This window comes from Malaclemys terrapin, chromosome 2 (genome assembly GCF_027887155.1).
Source record: "Malaclemys terrapin pileata isolate rMalTer1 chromosome 2, rMalTer1.hap1, whole genome shotgun sequence".
Classification (NCBI taxonomy): domain Eukaryota; kingdom Metazoa; phylum Chordata; order Testudines; family Emydidae; genus Malaclemys; species Malaclemys terrapin.
Window position 1 is genome coordinate 225,136,264 of NC_071506.1, and position 20,236 is coordinate 225,156,499.

The following is a 20,236-nucleotide window of genomic DNA, read 5'->3' on the forward strand; positions in this document are numbered from 1 at the left end:
CTCCTGCACAACGCAGGCCACAGAATCTCACCCTTCCACTCCGGTAATAAACCCCTGACCCTATGTCTGAGCTATTGAAGTCCTCAACTTGTGGTTTAAAGACTTCAAGGTGCAGAGAATCCTCCAGCAAGTTTCCCATACCCCATGCTACAGAGGTAGGCGAAAAACCCCAGGGCCTCTGCCAATTTCACCTGCAGGAAAATTCCTTCCCGACCCCAAATATGGTGATCAGCTAAACCCTGAGCATGTGGGCAAGACTCACTAGCCAGACACCCAGGAAAGAATTCTCTGTAGTAACTCAGATCCCACCCTATCTAGTGTCCCATCACAGGCCATTGGGCATATTTACCGCTAATAGTCAAAGATCAATTAATTGCCAAAATTAAGCTATCCCATCATACCATCCCTTCCATAAATTTATTAAGCTTAGTCTTGAACCCAGATATGTCTTTTGCTTCCTCTGCTCCCCTTGGAAGGCTATTCCAGAACTTCACTCCTCTGATGGTTAGAAACCTTCGTCTAATTTTCTGATGGCCAGTTTATATCCATTTGTTCTTGTGTCCACATTGGTACTGAGCTTAAATAATTCTTCTCCCTCCCTGGTATTTATTCCTCTGATATATTTATAGAGAATAATCATATCTCCCCTCAGCCTTCTTTTGGTTAGGCTAAACAAGCCAAGCTCTTTGAGTCTCCTTTCATAAGACAGGTTTTCCATTCCTCAGATCATCCTAGTAGCCCTTCTCTGTACCTATTCCAGTTTGAATTAATCCTTCTTAAAGATGGGAGACCAGAACTGCACACAATATTCCAGATGAGGTCTCACCAGTGCCTTGTATAACGGTACTAACACCTCCTTATCTCTACTGGAAATACCTCACCTGATGCATCCCAAGACCGCATTAGCTTTTTTCAGAGCCATATCACATTGGGGGCTCATAGTCATCCTGTGATCAACCAATACTCCGAGGTCCTTCTCCTCCTCTATTACTTCCAAGTGATGCGCCCCCAGTTTATAACAAAAATTCTTGTTATTAATCCCTAAATGCATGACCTTGCACTTTTCACTATTAAATTTCATCCTATTACTATTACTCCAGTTTACTAGGTCATCCAGATCTTCCTGTAGGATATTCCGGTTCCTCTCTGTATTGGCAATACCTCCCAGCTTTGTGTCATCCACAAACTTTGTTAGCACATTCCCACTTTTTGTGCCAAGGTCAGTAATAAAAAGATTAAATAAGATTGGTCCCAAAACGGATCCCTGAGGAACTCCACTAGTAACCTCCTTCCAGCCTGACAGCCCTCTGTTGCTTTTTACAGATTCAGACTAACACGGCTACCCCTCTGATCTCTGAGATGAGTTTTTCCCCCTCTCTTTGTGCTCGTTTAGCTCTGCCTCATATGCCCCTCCCTGGCTGGGTGTTCTGAGTTCCAACTAGCTATCTGGGCACTTCCCCTTCTGCCTTCTAGACTACATGAAGATGCTCAGTACAAGAAATGGGGAGTAAAGATGAAACTTCTCCTGGAACTTGCTTGGATGCTCAGGTTAAAACATCATGACCACCGCCACCACCACCATGTGTCCTAATCATGGAGGGCAGAGAAGAGTCCTTAACTTTTCATCTGACCTAAACAATAGAAAATAATGCTTTCTACACTTCCAAAAGATGGTCTAAGCAGGAGGGTGTAGAAGAAATTATCCCAGACCCCCTAGCCAAACCTAGATGTGGGGAGAGAAAAGAACTACATCTTCCTTTAGGAGCGCCTCACAACAACATCCTCCTCCACTGAGCATGTCCTGGATTCTGCCTTTCCACCTGCCCCCCAGGGCCTTGCAAGTGTTGATATTTCGCTAGGACACACAGCTTATTGTGCCTTATTGCTTAATCAAGGAATGGCAATTCATATACCAAAGTTACTAATGAATTCTGCCATTTCTGTGGCACTCAGAGGTTTTTGAAATGATGATTTAAACAGTTGGCCGTGCAATTTTGACCAAAGCACATTGAGCCCTTTCATAATACAGTTAGTTTTTTTTTTCAGTAGTGGACTTGAGTGAAGGCTGTATTTAAAGCTGCCTCCTTGTCTGAAGAGGATATTATGGGAATATTAGTATAGTTTTGAAACTTGGGAATTCAGCACTTGAGAAAACTGCTGAATAGTTGAGCTGAATAGTTCAAACCAGTAACTAGAATAGTAACAGTCTATTAGCCCACTGAATACTTGGTTTTCAGTGGAATTCAGTTCCTGCTTATGTCTGCTGGCAGGTGGTGTGGGCTGGTTGGGAGGGATACAAAAGAGGAAAACTAATCTCTTGATCTATTAACCCATTTTCTTCTTACTTTAATAGCATATACAAATTCATATTTACCACAGAGGCATCATTTTTCTGGTTCACTTTAATAAGAGCATGTTTAATAGATACTGTGATTATTCAGGTAGAGTCAAGATCATTGCCACTGCCAAAGATATGCTAATTTACAAACCCTCCCTGCAGGATTCTGCAGGAAAAGACAACTTTTGCTGCTTTCAGCAAGCTAAGGTAGGCTAGTTTGCGTAGAGAGAACAATTAAAGGAAAACTCAGTTAAAAAAAAAAAAAAAAAAAGTTGACACTGAAATTCTTTGCTGAAGTTAAGTAATTAATAGCCTGATAAATTAATCAATTCTCTATGTTTTTGACATGACAAATATGTATTGTAGCCTACAACTGACAGTGCAAACCTGAAAAAAATAACTTCAAGAATGAAGTTAAAAAAAAAAAATAGTGAACAGAGTTTGAGCATAGAAGTTTCTGGTTATCAGGGAATAACGTACAGATTATTGAGGGTGCAAAGTTTGGTTTAAGATCAGATGGCATGAGGAATACATAATCTGCAATATCCCCGATTGGGGGTAAAAGGTTGATGGGTCAAAGTACAGACATTGAGATATGAGGGTATGAAGTTCATAGAGTGGTTGTGTTCAGGTGTGGAGTATAATGAGTGGATATGATGATGAGGATGGATTGACCCTCATTTGGTGAGATTTAATGTTTAGGGAGTTTATGGTTCCAGTTCATATGATCCAATGGAGAAGGTCACTTGGTCTCTTTCTCGTAGTGGGAGAATGTCACTCTGGCTCACGCCTCCTGGTACTGTCAGTGGCCGGTGATGTGTTCGATGTACATGTCCCTGGACCATCGGATGGCATCTGAGACCATGAGGCGCCGCATGAGACGTGCGTTGCAGGGGTCCCAGGTGCCCAGGGCTCTGACAATCAGGGCGTCCATCTGCACCTCATACCCCTTCGCTCTCAGGGTGTCAGCCAGGGGGGCATACTTTTCCAGCTTACGAGCTCGGGCTTCGCAAAATGCCAGAGTCCTGTTCTCAAAGGAGACCGTGACGTCGACGAGGATGATCTTTTTTTGGGCCTCGTCGGTGACAACCACATCAGGTCGTAGCTGGCTGTCGGTACCGGGGATGGTGCAGTTCACGGAGATCTCCCCCAGGCGTGGCGCAATGGTTTTCACTAGGCGGTTCTGGATGGCGTTGTGGTGCAGCTGCCAGGCTCTGGAGTGGGATTTGCAGCTGCACAGGATGTGGGGCAGGGTCTCGTTGGGGTAGCTGCACTTCCTGCAACACTTGTCTTGGTTCCCGTGGCGGATGGCTCCGTTGAGCGGGGCACGGTGGATGAACCGCCAGTCGGTGAAACGGGTGAAGCCACCCCCGGCAAGGAAGTGGTTGCTGGTGTCCCACTTGCTGGTCAACTCAAAGGCTTTATCCTGGTCTGGTTTACACTTCAGGGTTTCCACATACAGCGAGCGGATGGCGGCCTTCAGAGTCCTCTCCAGCAAGCCCCTGGCCGTCGGGGTGACGATGGTGTTGTCATCGGACCTGATGTGCAGCACCCGGACTCCCAGCTCCTGGCGCTCCTCGCACCACTCCCAGCGGCAGCCGATGCGCTTCCCTAGGTGATGCGTGGCGTTGCGAGTGCGGGACCACAGTGAAGCGATGTCGCGCCCGTCCCGTCCAAATTCCCCATCCAGGGAGCCGCTCAGGAAGGTGGCGATTTCTTGGTTCGAGGGGGTTCTGCCGATCCGCTTCTCTGTCGCATCACTCAGGGCGTTCGCCGCAATGTTCCTCACCGTGGCGTCGGGACATGTCAGCAGGCGGAAGGCATGGGTGATCACCGCGACGTCGCACAGGTCACCCATGCAGGGGACGTTGGCGCCGCCATGCCTGTGGGCAATGTAGACCAGCTCATTGCTGGCTCTCTGGGGAAGGAACAGCCATTTCTTCACCAGCTTCCAGATGATCTTGTCTGCCTTGTTGAGGGCACCTTCGCCACGGCAGATCCCCTTAGGGTGAATGAGATGCGTGGGAAGGTGTACAGGGCGTTTATCTTCTGCCACGGTGCCAGCAGGGAGGCATCAATCTTGGCGGCGTCCTGCAAGATCTCCTGGCTGGTGTCCTCGGGTGTCTGCCGGACACGGAACCCTGTTGGCGTGCCCAGGTGCTGGTATGCTTGCCTCTCTGCCAGGGGGATGATGGGCTCACCCTGGATCTGGAACCCCATTGTCTGCACCGAGTCCCTTTTGCTGCCGTCAATGTGCAGAGTTACGCACTTCTTTGCATTGAAGCGGAGCCCCATCCAGTCAGTAGCTCGGCTGGTGGCATCTAGCTGAAGTTAAGTAATTAATAGCCTGATAAATTAATCAATTCTCTATTTTTTTGACATGACAAATATGTATTGTAGCCTACAACTGACAGTACAAACCTGAAAAAAATAACTTTAAGAATGAATATTACATAGAGCAAACCTATGCATCCTATCATACCAGGACATCCAAGATCTTTGGATCAATGGAATTCTAAATGATGGGGGAAGAGTTGGGTTATTTTAGGCAGGCCATATTTTCAGCTTCCCAACCTGGAGAGTAGTGAAGGAAATGTTTTCCAGTTCTAAAATGGTTCTGCTAATCTAGCCCACCTTCTGGCATACGATCAAACTTTCATTAAACTGGAATTTTGTTATTAGGCTTTTTAAAAACGCTTTGTGTTTTTTTCCATGCTGCCTCCATGCATGGGACAACTCCAGATGAAGAAGAACTGCCCAAAGTTTCCCCAACATAAGGAGAATCCCTAGATGGCATAAAGCTGGTATAGCTGGCTCTACGCCACTCATTCCAAACTTTCCACACCAAGCACAGGGACTCTTTGTGAGCAGGCTGGACATCAGGGAGTGGGGGCAGAGCCGGAGTCTACTGTTTCAGTAGTCCTGAGCCAACAGCGCAGCCCCACAGAGAACTATTCTAGCATGTATAACTAAGAGCATGTCTTAGGCTGCTCTACGTTACTTTTGGGGGTGATTCAGTGCATGGCTGGGCCATGGATCAAGGGAATGGAAAGTTTGCCTTTCCACCTCACCTTCAATCTGAGACCTGTGCCAAGCTGTACTGACCACAGCTTGGATTCTGGCCAATAGTTCTGTTTTGTAGTGTAGGTGAGACTTTAACCATGTTTTGTAACCGAGGTAAAGCTTTGAGCAGGATAAGATGTGTCTATAAGTTTTGTACAGCTCTGAGCATATTCCAGGCACTTAAAATACTATTTGGTTGGGTTTTGCTCCTGCCTTAGATTGATTTAGGCAAATTGTTTATATGTAATTCTGTCTTTTTGTTGACGTGCTTAGGTGCTTCATCTAACAAACACTTTAACAATGAAACTATTATTATTGCACCAGTGTTTGATACTTTGTAAGAGTGTAAGCAATGTTGAACCTGTCCATTCCTTTTAGTCCTTACTTGAAGCATCTGTGTGTTAATAAAAAGGTGATACTCTCACTTATCCTGCCTAGGAAAGTAGCAAAGCTTGATACCTTCCTGCTGCAATCGTTTTTGGATGTAGAGCTGTTTTGGTCTCAGAAGTAAATGAGCTTTACTGATGCATTCCACGATCTGTCAGTACAGAGGAATCAAAAACTAAAACATGACCTGTGTTTTACCTACATTTGAGGAGAAGCATGTCGATGACTGTGTGTAAGGTAGATCTGTTGCTTCATGAACCAGGATGCCTCCCTTACAGTCATTTTGTATTTCCTTTCTCTAAGCATTAATGCTTGAGGATTTCACAACAATAACAGTTAATGAAACCTTCTCATAAATCCTTCCCTCAGTTTTAAGTTTTCAAGGTAATGCACTAGGGATTACCTGTGTGTTCCATGTCGATTTTGATGGGAGTTATGTGGCTAAAATCCTGCACACTGCTTTGAAAACATAGAGGTTAGTGTCACGAAGTCCCAATCATGGACTGCAACAGGGCAATCAACTCCTAAGATTAGGAAGACAAAGTGATCTTGTCTTCGTACTGTTACAAGTGGATATGAGATTCTTCTTCACTTCTCGTGCTCCCGTATTGTTTGCAGTGCTGATATTGTTAAACTGTTATTCTTTCCACCAGTGGCTGCATTTCAGCAATGGATGAAGTGGTTTCTGAATGTAAATAGTAAATCACTTTGTAAAATGTATGGAATATTTGGAGGTGAAAAGAGCAAATGTAAGATTATTATCATTCTGGAGATTAAAAATGAAGGTGAGTTTTAGAAAAAGAGCTTCTAGGAAGTATTCTGAACAATTTCAGTTGATATATATGGCAGGTGTGCACAATGAAGTCTTTCTTGGGAAAACAGTGAGGACAGTTCATCACGTAAAAGCAATCCTTTTAAAATGGATCTTAGTGACGAAATTAAGATGCTTATTACTTGTTTTGTAGCTATTTTGTGCATGGGAAATTTGCACCCTTTCTTGTCTAAAGAGTATATTAAAGTTACCAAATTTTTCAAAATATTTTATTATGGTCACAAACAGTAAAATTAATATTACATTTATATGAGTAATAAGAAAAAGAGAAAAGTTGGTCATATGGCTCAGAAGCATACAAAATATACGGAAGCAGTGAAAAGCAATTATAAATGGCATATTAACAGAAAATAGAAAAGATTTTTTGTTTGAAATGTATGAAAGTTTAGGAATCCATAATTTTCTAGAAACTACATAAATCTGGTGGCCGACGTGTCTGTGGTGTATATCAGAGGGCATGGCACAATGGATTTATCATCACGTGAATGAGCTTGAATCCAAAACATTGTCATGGTTTGGAGCTCAGAGAATCTCTCTGAATTTGTTGGTGACACTTTGAATTTTGAGGCAGTACTTTCCTGAGCTTTTTTTCATTTTACCCTCCCAGATGTGCTTCCTGAGGATATTTCCTAGCAATTGTTGAATGCTTATGGGTATACAAGAGTCCTATATTAAGATGATTTTCGATTTAAAGTCCATGAATTCAGGAAGAAGTTAAGAGCCTTATGTCTGGGTTTTATCCTTTCTTCTTGGCAATCCCTTGGGCCAGATTTTTATCTATGTAAACTGTCATCTGAGGATGACTCCTTTTCTTTATCTTGGTGATAAGCAGTAGGCATTCATGGATCTTCTCTCTCCCTTCTTCTCATCTGGTTGAGAGGAGGGAGCGGACGCAGCAGCCAAAATCCTGGTGGGTCTTTTGGAGAGTGCACAGATTCTCTCCTGCTTCTTGCTAGGTGATGTGCTTCTCAGCAGTAGACCCTATGATCTATTGCAGGGGTCTCAAACTCAAATGACCACGAAGGCCACATGAGGACTAGTACATTGGCCGAGGGCCGCATTACTGACACCTCCCCCTACCACCCTTGGCCCCGCCCCCACTCCACCCCTTCCATGAGGCCCTGCCCCCATTCCAACCCCTTCCCTGAAATACCCACCCCAACTCTGCCCCCTTCCTGCCCCCAGGGAGGGCAGGAGGGGTGTGGGGTGTGGTGGGGGCTCAGGGCAGGGAGTTGGGGTGTGGGGTGCAGGAGGGGTGTGGGGTACAGCGGGGGGTTGGGTTGCAGGAGGGGTGCGGGGTACAGCAGGGGGTTGGGCTGCAGGAGGGGCTCGGGGGGCGGGCTCCGGCCCCACACGCACCGGGGGCAGGGCAGGCCACCTGTCTGCCTGTCCCCACACCGCTCCGGGAAGTGGCCGGAACCTGAGGGAGGAGGGGCACAGGGGTCTGTGTGTTGCTGTTGCTTCAGGCACCACCCCCAGCAGCTCCCATTGGCCGGGAACGGGGAACTGCGGCCAATGGGAGCTGCTGGGGGCACTGCCTGAAGCAAGAGCAACACAGAGCCCTGTGCCCCCCTCTTCCCCACGTTCTGGCTGCTTCCCGGAGCGGCAGGGGCAGGGCAGGCAGGGAGCCTGCCCTTCCCCCGGTGTGCGTCGGGCTGGAGCCACTCTAGGTAAATGCTGGGGGGGAGGGGGGCCGCGAGGAGCCCGCGGGCCACAGAAAACAACCCCGCGGGCCACATGCGGCCCCCAGGCCATGTGTTTGAGACCCCTGATCTATTGTGTGCCCATGGGGTCCCCTTGCAGGGTTTTGTATTGAAAAATGCTCCCAATAAGCATTACTTTGATTCAGACTGCTCTTTTTGCCAGAGGTGTGCCTGAAAGCCCAAATGTCAGCAATAACTGTCACCAATACCAAATGCCAATGTCATAAAACAATGTGACATTGAGTATATGAAAAGCCCATACGTCATCTGGCCTTACGTTGTATGACTGTTCACAGGTTCTATGACTTACCCTCATCCCAGAACAGTGTGTTTTGTGCATGGTGATATGCTGCAGAAAACAATAAACCACATTGCATACACACAGTTTGTGATACCTACCACAGCCTGTGACTACCAAACTTTGGCCTAGTCTTCACTTACCGGCTGGTCCGGAGGCACGCCATCGATGTTCTGGGATCGATTTATCGCGTCTGGTTAAGACGCGATAAATCGATCCCGGATCGATCCCGGAAGTGCTCACAATCGACGCCGGTACTCCAGCTCGCCGAGAGGAGTACGCGGCGTCGACGGGGGGAGACTTCCGGCCGCGTCTGGACCGCGGTAAGTCCGGAGTAAGGTACTTCGAATTCAGCTACGTTATTAACGTAGCTGAATTTGCGTACCTTAGTCCGAAGTCCGGACTAAGTGTAGACCAGCCCTTTGTCTTTAACTTAATGTGGAACATCAAGATCATGGGCACATGTCCAGTCTAGTAACACTCTCTGCCCATCCCCCCTCTTGCTATGGCTCATTTGCATTCCAAAGCATAGCAATGGCTCTCATATTAGTCCTTAATGGAAACTCCATACAGCTAAATTGACTTGTCTGTTTTTTATTACTTTTTCAGTGCTTTTGTAAAGTTCTGTTCTTATCTTAAACTCTATATGAATTTTACCAATTCCAAACCTGCATTTTTTCCCAGTTTCAAATTTTGGGACTATTAAGTCAGGGGGTTTGGTATCCTATAACAATCACTGAATCTAAAGTGGTTAGTTTCTAACTCTACAACAGTAAATGAACTACATGCCCTGTTGAGTAAGAGAGTTTTTATTCATTCCACTGACTCACATGCAAAACTCGCTTTGGCTTCAAAGTCCCATGCATAAACATAGTGATACATGGCCTGAATTTCTGAACAACTGTTATAACAAGTCATCTAAGTTCATGAAGGAAGGAGAATGTATAGCTGTGATCAGTTTGATGAAGGCTGAATTTTATGCCAGTATTTCTGAGGAATAATAAAAATTAAAAAATCCAACGTAGAGCAAAATCTACATTATCTGTTGGCATGTTCAAGCTTGTTTACTTAAATGTGAAGGTTTACCCTTGCATATCAAAAAGGAACCTACTTCAAATCCTGTAATTTGATGCTTAAGAAAATCTTTCTAAAACAAATTAACACACATCACATTCACACAAATTCACTTTTTATTGAAATAAGATATTTTATTTCCAGCACTGATCAATCATTCTTTTTACTATTTCCTCTTCACCTACATTAAACCACTTTTGACACTATTGATTTGTAAAACCAATATGATGTGAACACTATGTGACAGAAGTTGTTTGTTATTAAGAGATAGAATCCCATCTCAGAGGAGCTTGTCATCCTGGAGAGACACAATCACACAAAGTAATTTTACTTGTATCATAGCTCTTTCACTGTTGACTACATTTTTGACAGCTGGTTTCATGTTAAATATTAACAACACTTTGTTTATGCATGAACATCTTCAGTGGGTTACGGACCTAAAGTTCCCTCTTATGAAAGCAAAGTAGTTTTCTTTGTGTCACTGTCCATATCTAATTAAGAAGCAATGCAATAATGCTAAAGCAAAGCATTGCAAACAAGTATCCCAGTAAGGGAGACATTTTACTAATTCTAAAAAATGAGAAATAGTTTTAGGTTGGTAGGTCATAGTCCGAGGTCTATTATACATATATTTATGATAGTAGAGATTCTGGGCCCATTCTGGTGCTTGTTTATCACTGCGATGAGCATGATATACATATCTAGCTAAATCTGGGAGCCCATATTTTTTGAATTTCTGATTTAAGGAGTGCACGATCAGACTGTTAATGCCACTGGATACTGTTGTTGAGAAACAATACATTCCTATAGCTGCTTTGGGATATCCTTGTTCTGCCTTCCTAGCTTCCATAAGGTTGGTATTAAAGCGAGACAGCTGACCCAGCTGGGTGCTCAAGTAAGAACCAGCAGAGTGGCCCACAAAGTCCATCTTACCCACCCAGATACTGTAGATATAAATCCTTCCCCACAAGATTTCCCCAACCCTGATGACTCATTAGCATAAATCTCCCTCTCAATTTCCCCCCCCTCAATGAACTTCTAATTGCCATAGGGACTGTCACCACTACCAGCCTTCTTTCTCCCTTCCTCCTCTAAACTGAAGGAATTAAGCCAAGCAAAACATAATCAATAAGCAGGAGCCTTTCAACCAATTATATATATCCATCTTAAATATAATTAAAATGTGTAGCTCATGTGTCCCTTTTAAACTCTCACATTTAAGGGGATAGGGAGTAAAAAGGCACAAAACCCCCACAAAAAAACAAAACAAAAAAACCCACAGTGAGGAACCTGATTATTACATGGCACCAAGGCTGAATATCTCATGACAGATTCAATAGATGACTGTTCTTCTGGATCTGCTCAGGATTTCATGGCTTCCAGGATAACCGTGAGACTATCCCAGGTGGTTTCTGAGTTAATTCACACACAGCTGATTGCACTCTGGTTGTGGTATATGGAAAAAGATTGGAGATGGGGGAAATGGGTTGCTCCTTTGTCATGGACCAACCCTTGCCACCTTTGATTTGAGGTCAGATCACAGCTTTTTCTCAGGGGAGAAAGGCCTTTTTTGGTAGTCCACTTTTGGAGGCTGATGGAACCTTAAGACTTCCAGATAGCTCTGTGTGAGAATAAAGTTCAGCCAACAGACCACTCTATCGGGGGTTTGACAGGATTAATAACAGTTTGTTTTCCTCCACTATTTATACAACGGTCCCATTTCTCTACCAGCGGCAATGGACGCTAAAGGATTATCAGGTTATTTCCCACTATGGTTGGTTAGATCTTTGGTTTTTCTTTTGCTGGGGAGCCTATAAACTGGTGTTTGTGTATTTGGAAATGTGAATTAAGATTCTCTGTTGCTGAATTTCATATGTTTTTAGCATGTTGAAAAATTTAGAAAGATTCCTTCAGCTATAATAGACACTAGATAAATACATTCTATAGAGTTAGTTGTAGTAAGATCCAGAAAATTTGTATGGGAGATCAGGAAAAAACACAACACTGATTTGTGGGACATTAATTGAACTATTATACTGCACACACAAAAAATCAAGGTCTCTGCTCATTAATTTTCCGCTCATTCTGCATTTTGCTTGATTTTGTTTGACTGTGTATCATAATATTACGATGGGTTTATTTTGTCATTTAAGCCAGATAAAAGATTTTAGTAGAATTAGCTTCATGTAATTTGGTAACGTTGGCTTTAAACAACCAAAAAGGACATGTTGACTCCATTAAAATACCCAAAGGGTGCATGCTGCTGATTTTTTTCCCCACTGTGTTGTCAGTGGTCAATACAGAGAATGCAAAAGTGTCAGTTGCTTGGACATTTTTAAAGCAATTATAGCATCCATGAGCCACACTCGTCCTAGAGAAACATGCCAACAACTATATCATTTCCTTTCACTTAAGTGAACTTTGCTGAAATGACTTGCCTTGTTTTCTTCTAAATCCAGAAATGAAGTTGTTCAAAAAAGGGAAGAACTATAAATTTGAATAAACTAACCCTACAAATTACTATAGAACTGATACTGTGGTTTAAACAAGCTGCTTTCATATATGTAAATATTATGTCAAGTCACATTTGTCACAATTAGGGTTATTTTGTATTAAGGAATGGGTTTTAATCTAAGATCTTGCTGCTTATAAACTTTACATGATGTATGAAGACTTTCTTCTCTGTATTACTAATCTACAAATTTAAGCCACAGAAATGTAACCTATATATATCTATCAAATAACTCTAGTGATAAATTGCACTGCATGGTTTATTTGCATATTTGATTACTATATCTATTTATTTAGAGAATTGTTTATATTTATTGCATAGTATTTAATATCATGTATTTTAACAACAACTTAGTATCAAGGTTTATAAAAGGTCATGTTGAACACTTAAACCATTTTAATATCTGAGACCAAACAGATATAAAATCTTGGCTTCCTGTGCTTTATAGAAATAGTTCTATATCTCAATGAGAAGAATAACCTAATAACTTCCATAGAAAGGGGAAGAATATACATATTTAAGCTGGGTTTTTCTGCCTAAAATTGGAACATTTTTCTAACTGTGTAAACATTGTGCTAAAAAAATCTTGTCTGGTATATCTGTAATTTTGCCCACTGTCTAGACACTACATACCAAGTTTGAAGCTGAAAGATGATTTTAGAGCTGGGGCCAAAATCAGGCTTTTATTGAAAAGTGAGGTAAAACCTTTACTTCGGAGAAGCTGCCATCCCATTTTAAAAGTTTGGTCATCTAATCAGAGGACAAAGTCATATGGGCAAAATTTTCAAAAGTGCCTCAGTGATTTAAGAGCCTAAATCACATTGGAACAGCAATGTGACTTAGGCCCCTAAGTCCCTTAGACACTTTTGAAAATTTTATCCTATATGAGGACCAGACTGTGCATTATATTATGAATTAGAATATTTTGTTCAGTTTTCTCAACAAATAATTCCAGGCAATCCAAAGGGTGAAACGTCTTTGCTCAAATCAATCCTTGAACAAAATGGGGCCTTAATAGAAAAGGAGGGGGAAGGGATGTTGGAAAACTAAGTGGGAAAACGAGTCTTCAGATCTCAAGCAAATATATGGTCGCATGTGTCTGGATTTCCTGAAAGCATTTAAAAATTATGCGTAACTGAGAAGACACAGCAAAGATCAAGTGAAACAGTGCACCACCTCAAAACAACAGTGAAAGTTTGTCAAAAAAAAAAGAAGCAAAAGCAATTTTAAAAAATTTCTCTGACTTTCACATTTGAGAAAATAGGTGTGTCTACACCAGGGGTCGGCAACGTTTGGCACGCGGCTTGCCAGGGTAAGCACTCTGGCGGGCCGGGCCAGTTTTATTTACCTGCTGACGCGGCCGATCGCGGCCCCCACTGGCCGCGGTTCGCCGTCCCAGGCCAATGGGGGCAGCGGGAAGCGGCGTGGGCGAGCAATGTGCTGGCCGCGGCTTCTCGCCGCCCCCATTGGCCCTGGACGGCGAACCACGGCCAGTGGGGGCCGCGATCGGCCAAACCTGCCGCGTCAGCAGGTAAATAAACTGGCCCAGCCCTTACTCTACACCTTTCCCCCATTGTTCCCCTATTCCTTTGCCCAAAGAGAAAAATTTAAGCCCTGAGCCTTGTAAGCGTCATATTCCCCAGGCCCTCAGAAACACAAATATTTTTCATAAGAGGAGCTTTAAACCCTGCCCTTTTGATAGGGGGAGGATTCTCTAATAGTGAATGGTCATTTAGTAACAATCTGTTCATAAACATGTCCTTATAGTACATCTCCCCACTCTCCCTCATGTGAAGGAAGACAGTGGCAAATTGAAAAACAGCATGTGCAAGTGCATGAAAATTTTCAACTTTTACAAATTCATTAAAAAACATGATTTTTTCCTACCCATTTCCTCCCCCTCTCCCAATACCAAGTAACTCCCTGCATAAGTTATATTCAAATAGGGGCCAGGAACCTTAGCTAGTTTGAACTTGTAGAATTTCTCACAGATCATTCTGTTGGAGGGGAATAAAGACCCACCAAGCATACAGACATCCTTACTTCCATGGAGAAGTTTTATGGATCCAAAGGATGAGATTCTCACTCTAAATCTGGCCCCTTTATACCCTAATTCCAGCTGGGGGAGGCTTCCTGAATTCAGAGGAATCAGGCTGTAGCTCCAGCTACAGCACACAGTGCTGCAGCAATTCTGTGCAGGGGTGTGGCCAATATGGTAGTCTGTGAGGGCTACCTTAACTTAGACAGGCCCCCAGAACTATCTAAATTATGCTAGGAGGTTCTCTGGTCCCCAAAGCAGGCCAGGATTGGGAGGATAAAAGGCATGTAAAGCCACCTGAGCTTTTGGGCAATGATTTCTGTGCTGAGATGTCCTAACCACCCCTGCAGCACCAAAAAGGTTTGAGACTAACCGTGCTGGAGATATCCTAAGATATGCAGGAAACTTTTGTGGATCCCCCAGAAGTTGTAGTCACGCAGAAGCTTAATACCGCCGCACTGCTCCTTGCACCCTCCCCTCTTCCCATAGCCTCTCTGGCTATGGCAGCTACACAACCCTCTTCCTTCCACAGTGAGCTTTCTCAGTGCAGGGGGAGAACCATGCAAGGTAGTGCTGACTAAGCATCAGCTTCCATAAGGAAATCTGGGAGGAGAGGGGGAAGATATCACAGAGACCATCCATCCTTTTGACCTTATTCCTTCATAAAGGGAGAGTACTAATCTCACAGAATGTAAGGGTAATAACTTCTGCAGATCTTTGGGAAAGTATAGTGTGTTAGAGCTATTTCTGCTTACTTCCTTGTAAACCAAGTGGTCCTGGGATTTGAGTCCTCACTGCTTATGCTAGTGCAGGGAGCAGCGGGGAGGAGACGGGGAAAGGGAATGGGAGATATGGACCTCAACTTAAGAAGATGAATATGGATTTAACTTGTTTGCATATTGCTCCTTCCTTTTGTTTGTTCACATCCTCCCCAAAACAAAAATATTTGTATGAGCTAGATCTAGCTATTGTGAAACTGAATAGCTGGACAGAGTTATGTTGCTTATTAGGGTAATAATCCATCTGTTACAGAGCAGGCTCAATTTGTAAAATTAAGTTTATAAATCAGGGAGAGAAAAGTACTTGTCTCTTCCCCACAGTAAGCATTTACTCTCTTTTTAGAGTTCCCATTTACAGTTACATGGGGTCATTTTAAGAAAAATATACATCCTGGAGAAATAATTCAGTCTGTCTCTCAAATAGGCTCTTACACCTTTACATTCCTGTTGAGCAAATAAGCAATGGCTGTTCAGTTTCATCTGAGTTCTTCCCGTGTGTCTCTATCCTCTCTACCTAGTGAAGACATTTTGATTTTTACTAATGTACTGTGGGGGGGGTTTCCAGAGGACAAGCTTATATGCTTGTAGCCTTTTGTCACCAGAGTGAAATTTCAAATGTGGATCTATTAGTATGCATTACAGATATCAAAATGCTTGAATAAATTTTTAAAAATTAGTTCACTGCAGTATTTTTTTAAATCTGGACTGATCAAAACATCTCCCAACAATTCTTCTAACAATATGTGATCGGAATAATAACTTCACATGTTGTAGAATTCCATGCTGCAGCTGAGAGGCATGTAAATACAAGCTGCTTATTTGCAAGAAGCTTCCAGATTTGCAATATGATTGCTATGGAAACCACATAATGAAAACCTTATAACCATCTGTGTGGTTTGATGGATTTTGCTGCATAGCTGAGCTGTTTTTGTTTACTGTTATTAAAGTGTTGAATGGAATATATTAACCCACAAACTGTGATTATCCAGGGTATTAATTAATATTGTATAATGACCGTGTCTATATCAAATAACACAACACAATCAAATACTAGCTAATAATACTGCTATTAATATAAGATCTAATGTAGGTAAGTGGTTGACTATTATCAGTTTTTTGGTGGAATGCTGACTTATACATATTTATCTGGGAGATTACCAATTCTGTTGCAGAAATGTATTATGCAAGCTACACTTTAGTACATTTTTATATTCATATAGTCTGACTCTCTCTGGGAAGAACAAAAAGGAAGAAAAATCAATTAGACTCATGTCTAAAAGTCAGATACTGTTGTATTCGTTGTATTCGCTTTAAATCATATGTGCAGGTAGAGCCATCTGTGTTTGGGGAATAGCTGTGGCAATCTCCTGGTAGTAATTTACATATTTAACTCGTAGTGCAAAATTTTAGAATTCAGCTGTGAAATCTACAGGAATTATTATTATTTTCTTTAATATTTGCAGTTCCTCCCTGATCTGTTACCAGAAAAAAAATCTTTTAACTTTCTAGTAGTGGAGATATGCTGTAAGTGTCTCTATATTCTAGTCTCTAGGGATCCTCAACCTATTGCTGTAGGCCCAAATGCATTTCTTTAGGACACATACACAGCTCTTCTAGAGCTCTGGGTTTGATCAGAGCTCCTATTGATCTGGAGAGAGAAACTAGAGAGACACGTCTCTTCCCAGCCTGAAGGGTAGAAAGTGAGGGGAGAGGGGAAAGATTGAACTACGATTATTTTGAAGATCTCTGTGGCTCCCTGTGACACAGTATCTTGATAATACAATTTAACTTTTGTCGTACTGTTTCTCCTCAATAATTGATATTGCATATACTATCTGTGCTATGCATTGCTGCAAACATTGCAACATAGTTTCTGACCAGTGTCTCTACGCATTTGAGACTGCTGTTGGTTACAAGAGGTTTGACACTGCTTCCAGGCCCAAAGTGCAAGTTGTATTTAGGAGCTAAATGTCCTCTTTAAGCTCCCATGACCCAAGTCCGTTAGATCTAAAGCAGTATTTAATTGACACTGGGGTTCTGAAGGAACTTGTTCAGGCTTTCTTTTCTCCTCTTACACTTCAAATACAAGTCGAGGAAATGACCATCAGTTTTAAACAATGTTTATCTTTTTTTAAAGGGAGAATTGTACTTATTTATGAACTTTGTTTGTGAACCCACAATATAGTGTTTATTTTTATAGGTACTCTGTCTTACCGTGGAAAAATTTCTCAAACCTGCACTGCTTTCCCTTTCCCTTTTTAAATTAGAGAGAGGGAAGAGAAAAATACTTACTAAAATGGAGTTCTTATTATCACAGAACTGAAGGAAAGAATAGCAGCATGGTATGAACATTCTTAATAAAAATAATTCTGCAATATTCAATAACCAAAAAATTATTTCTAGCAGTATATAATAATCTGTCTCTTACCTGGAATTGAGTGTTTATAGGAAGAGATAATGCATCGTGGGTAGAAAAGATGACAGACAAAGGGATAATATTGCTTGTAAGTGGCATAAAAATGGTTGTAAGCCATGGAATGAGTGCCTCCTGGTGCCCTTGAGAATATATAAGGATACTTTTGTTACATTTTTTAGCATGCCCCACATGATGTAATGATGTACTCAGTGTTGAACAAGTTTAAATATAGCATATAGTCAGTCTCTCTCTCTCTCTTTTATGTGCTGTGCAGTAGCATCAGATTTACCGCTTTCCATTGTTTTCTTGTTTTGTGTCCAAATCATTGGAGTCTGTCTTAACCAAACTTCTAGCTAGTCAGTAGTTATTAGACAACAAAAACTACTGATTAACAAGCAGATTAATAATACAAAGTTCCTTGAACAGTAAATCACATAACCATGTTTCCCATTATATTGTGTTTGGCAACCTATAGCCCCAGTCGTGCAAGTAGCTCTGCATGTGCTTAACTTTAAGCGTATGAGTGGTCCCACAGAAATCAACAGGTCTACTCCTGTGCTTAAAATTAAACATGTCTATTAAGTATTTGCAGAATTGAAGCCTGAATGTGTAATGTGATGTGCATGAATGAACCTATACGTTTACAAAGTTATTAATGCAAACCAGACATGATCACATGTTCATGCTGAAACTCACCCTCCTCCCCATCATAGAATGTTATGAAATTCTTACATAATCTGCTTGTGAAGAACATTTTAAAAGGCATGACTTTTATACCCATTGTTTATTAACAAAATATCAGATTAGTAGCTGTAATGGGTTCATGGTACTTAAAAGCAAACATACTTATTATATTAGTACACCGTGTGTTAAATAGCAGCAAAGGAATTAGACATAAAGTGCAGTTCTATTCTGAAAAGTGGCTGTGTCAATATAATACCTAGCGAGGGGATCTGTGTTGTCAGTTGTGCTGTTATAGAGACTATGATAAGGTTTTGGTTTTTAATTCATTTTACTCCTACAGAAAGAACACAGCTATGATAGAGGGAGTTAAAGCCCATTCCTTTTTATGCATCATCAACAGAATTGTAAACTAAGGAGTTTATAGTAGTCCCTTTCTTGTCCCTATACGAAGCAGAGTTTGTATCTGGGAGGAGGAGGGTTCCAACTCTGTGTTGGCAAGAGAACAGGTTTGAGGGGCTCCATCAAGCTCTCTTCTCCTCCCTCCCAAGCCATGGAGGAAAGCACAGTTAGTTGGTACGGTCTGAGACTGTATTAACATAGACTATTCCCCCACCCATGCCCAGGTTAAATATAACTTTCCCCACACACACACACTCCCTTTAGTGGTTCCCATGATCTGCCACAGTAGGTGGAGCCACTGAAAACAGGGCAGCTATGCTCCCATTGAGCAGGCAGGAGCCAATGTACATGCATGGCACAGCAGAGGCAAAGAGGCCCCATGTCTCCTGTGGAACCCCCAACTTTTTGTGGAGGTATGGGGCAGTGACAATCACACCCCTCTGATGTAAGAATGAATAGGAAAGCCTGAATGTTCCCTATCCTGGAATGATAGATGTAGCCAGGGAGGATGGGACCCCAGTTCTGATTGTTCTAGAAGCCATTGCAAGATTGCAAAGGGGGAGCCGCAAAATGGCACTTTTCAGAGTCAAAGATGAATTCAACAGTTCACAACTGAGTTTTTTTAAGAGAGAGCTACCAGAGTGGTTAAAAACAAAAAAAACAACCAAGCCCTCAAACTTGTGTGGCAATATGAAAACAGAAGAGTTTGGCTCCCAGCATTTACATTTTAGAAGTATAGATAGTGTGATTGATTAACTGACGTGGGCTGTAATTCCTGTCAGTTAGCAGGTTCCTTCAGCATTTCATTCCTAATTGTCTATTTGCAGAAGAAGAAGAAGAGAGTGCTCCTCCAAAGACTGAAGAGCCAAGGAAACTGAGCCAAGAGAGCACCAGCAATGTTTCAGGTAATTAAAATGTTTTTCTTTCTTCTGCAAATATTTCTTTTCTTTTCCAGTCTTTGCCTTTTGCTGTTGTAAACAATGTTTTCCCAGCTTCCAAAAGTTATCTGTTTCATCTGGGTATTTTATGGCAGTAAAACGGCTTAGCACCATTTAGGATGCATGAAAACCACTTGAGAAGGATTTATAAAGTAAGCCCATTTATACAAGGTATTCCTTCCTGAATTACTTTGTAATGACTCAATTAGCTTTCATTTCTGCACAAAGGAGATTTAGTTGCATAAATTAGCTTATCATCATTGAGGAAGTGTCACTGCTAAAGGACAGTTTATAGATACAACATGCAGTTGCTGTCAAACCTATAAGAATATAATATAGACATCTGTGTATACTTTGTGCTTGAGCAGAACAGACTTCTGCCATTCAGAGACTAACAGGGGACAACAAGTTGCCCAGGGGACTGGCAATGTAGACATCTCTGAAAAGGTCAACTTGACACAGGCTCTGACAATCGACCCAGAGCTCTGTCTTCTTTGATAAAAATCAGATAAACTTAAGACCGCTAATTGATCTGCAGCCTGTTTAAATGTTGGCCATGCATATCTTCATTGCATATGATTATCACAGAAAGCAAATGAATTGGGTAAGAAATGCCAGAGTCCAGTGACAGCAGCAAAAAAATTGGAAAAGGACACAAATGCCCGGGAAGGCTAAGAAGGATATTGTCTCTGCCTCAGCTTGGCAAACTGCCCTTGTGCTAATTGTCACTGGGACTGGAAAAATAACTGCAGATACTATGTAAAGTCACATGGAG

The 20,236-nt window shown here is 42.2% G+C and overlaps 1 protein-coding gene across 2 annotated transcripts in view; it reads left to right on the forward strand.

Annotated features, from left to right (window-relative positions):
* The window catches only part of SKAP2 (src kinase associated phosphoprotein 2), a 150,761-nt gene that overhangs the window by 112,786 nt on the left and 17,739 nt on the right, over positions 1–20,236 (forward strand). For both annotated transcript variants that reach the window (XM_054020109.1, XM_054020110.1), the window contains one exon: positions 19,351–19,428. In XM_054020109.1, coding sequence (XP_053876084.1) covers positions 19,351–19,428 — 78 coding nt within the window. The remainder of the gene's footprint in view (positions 1–19,350; positions 19,429–20,236) is intronic.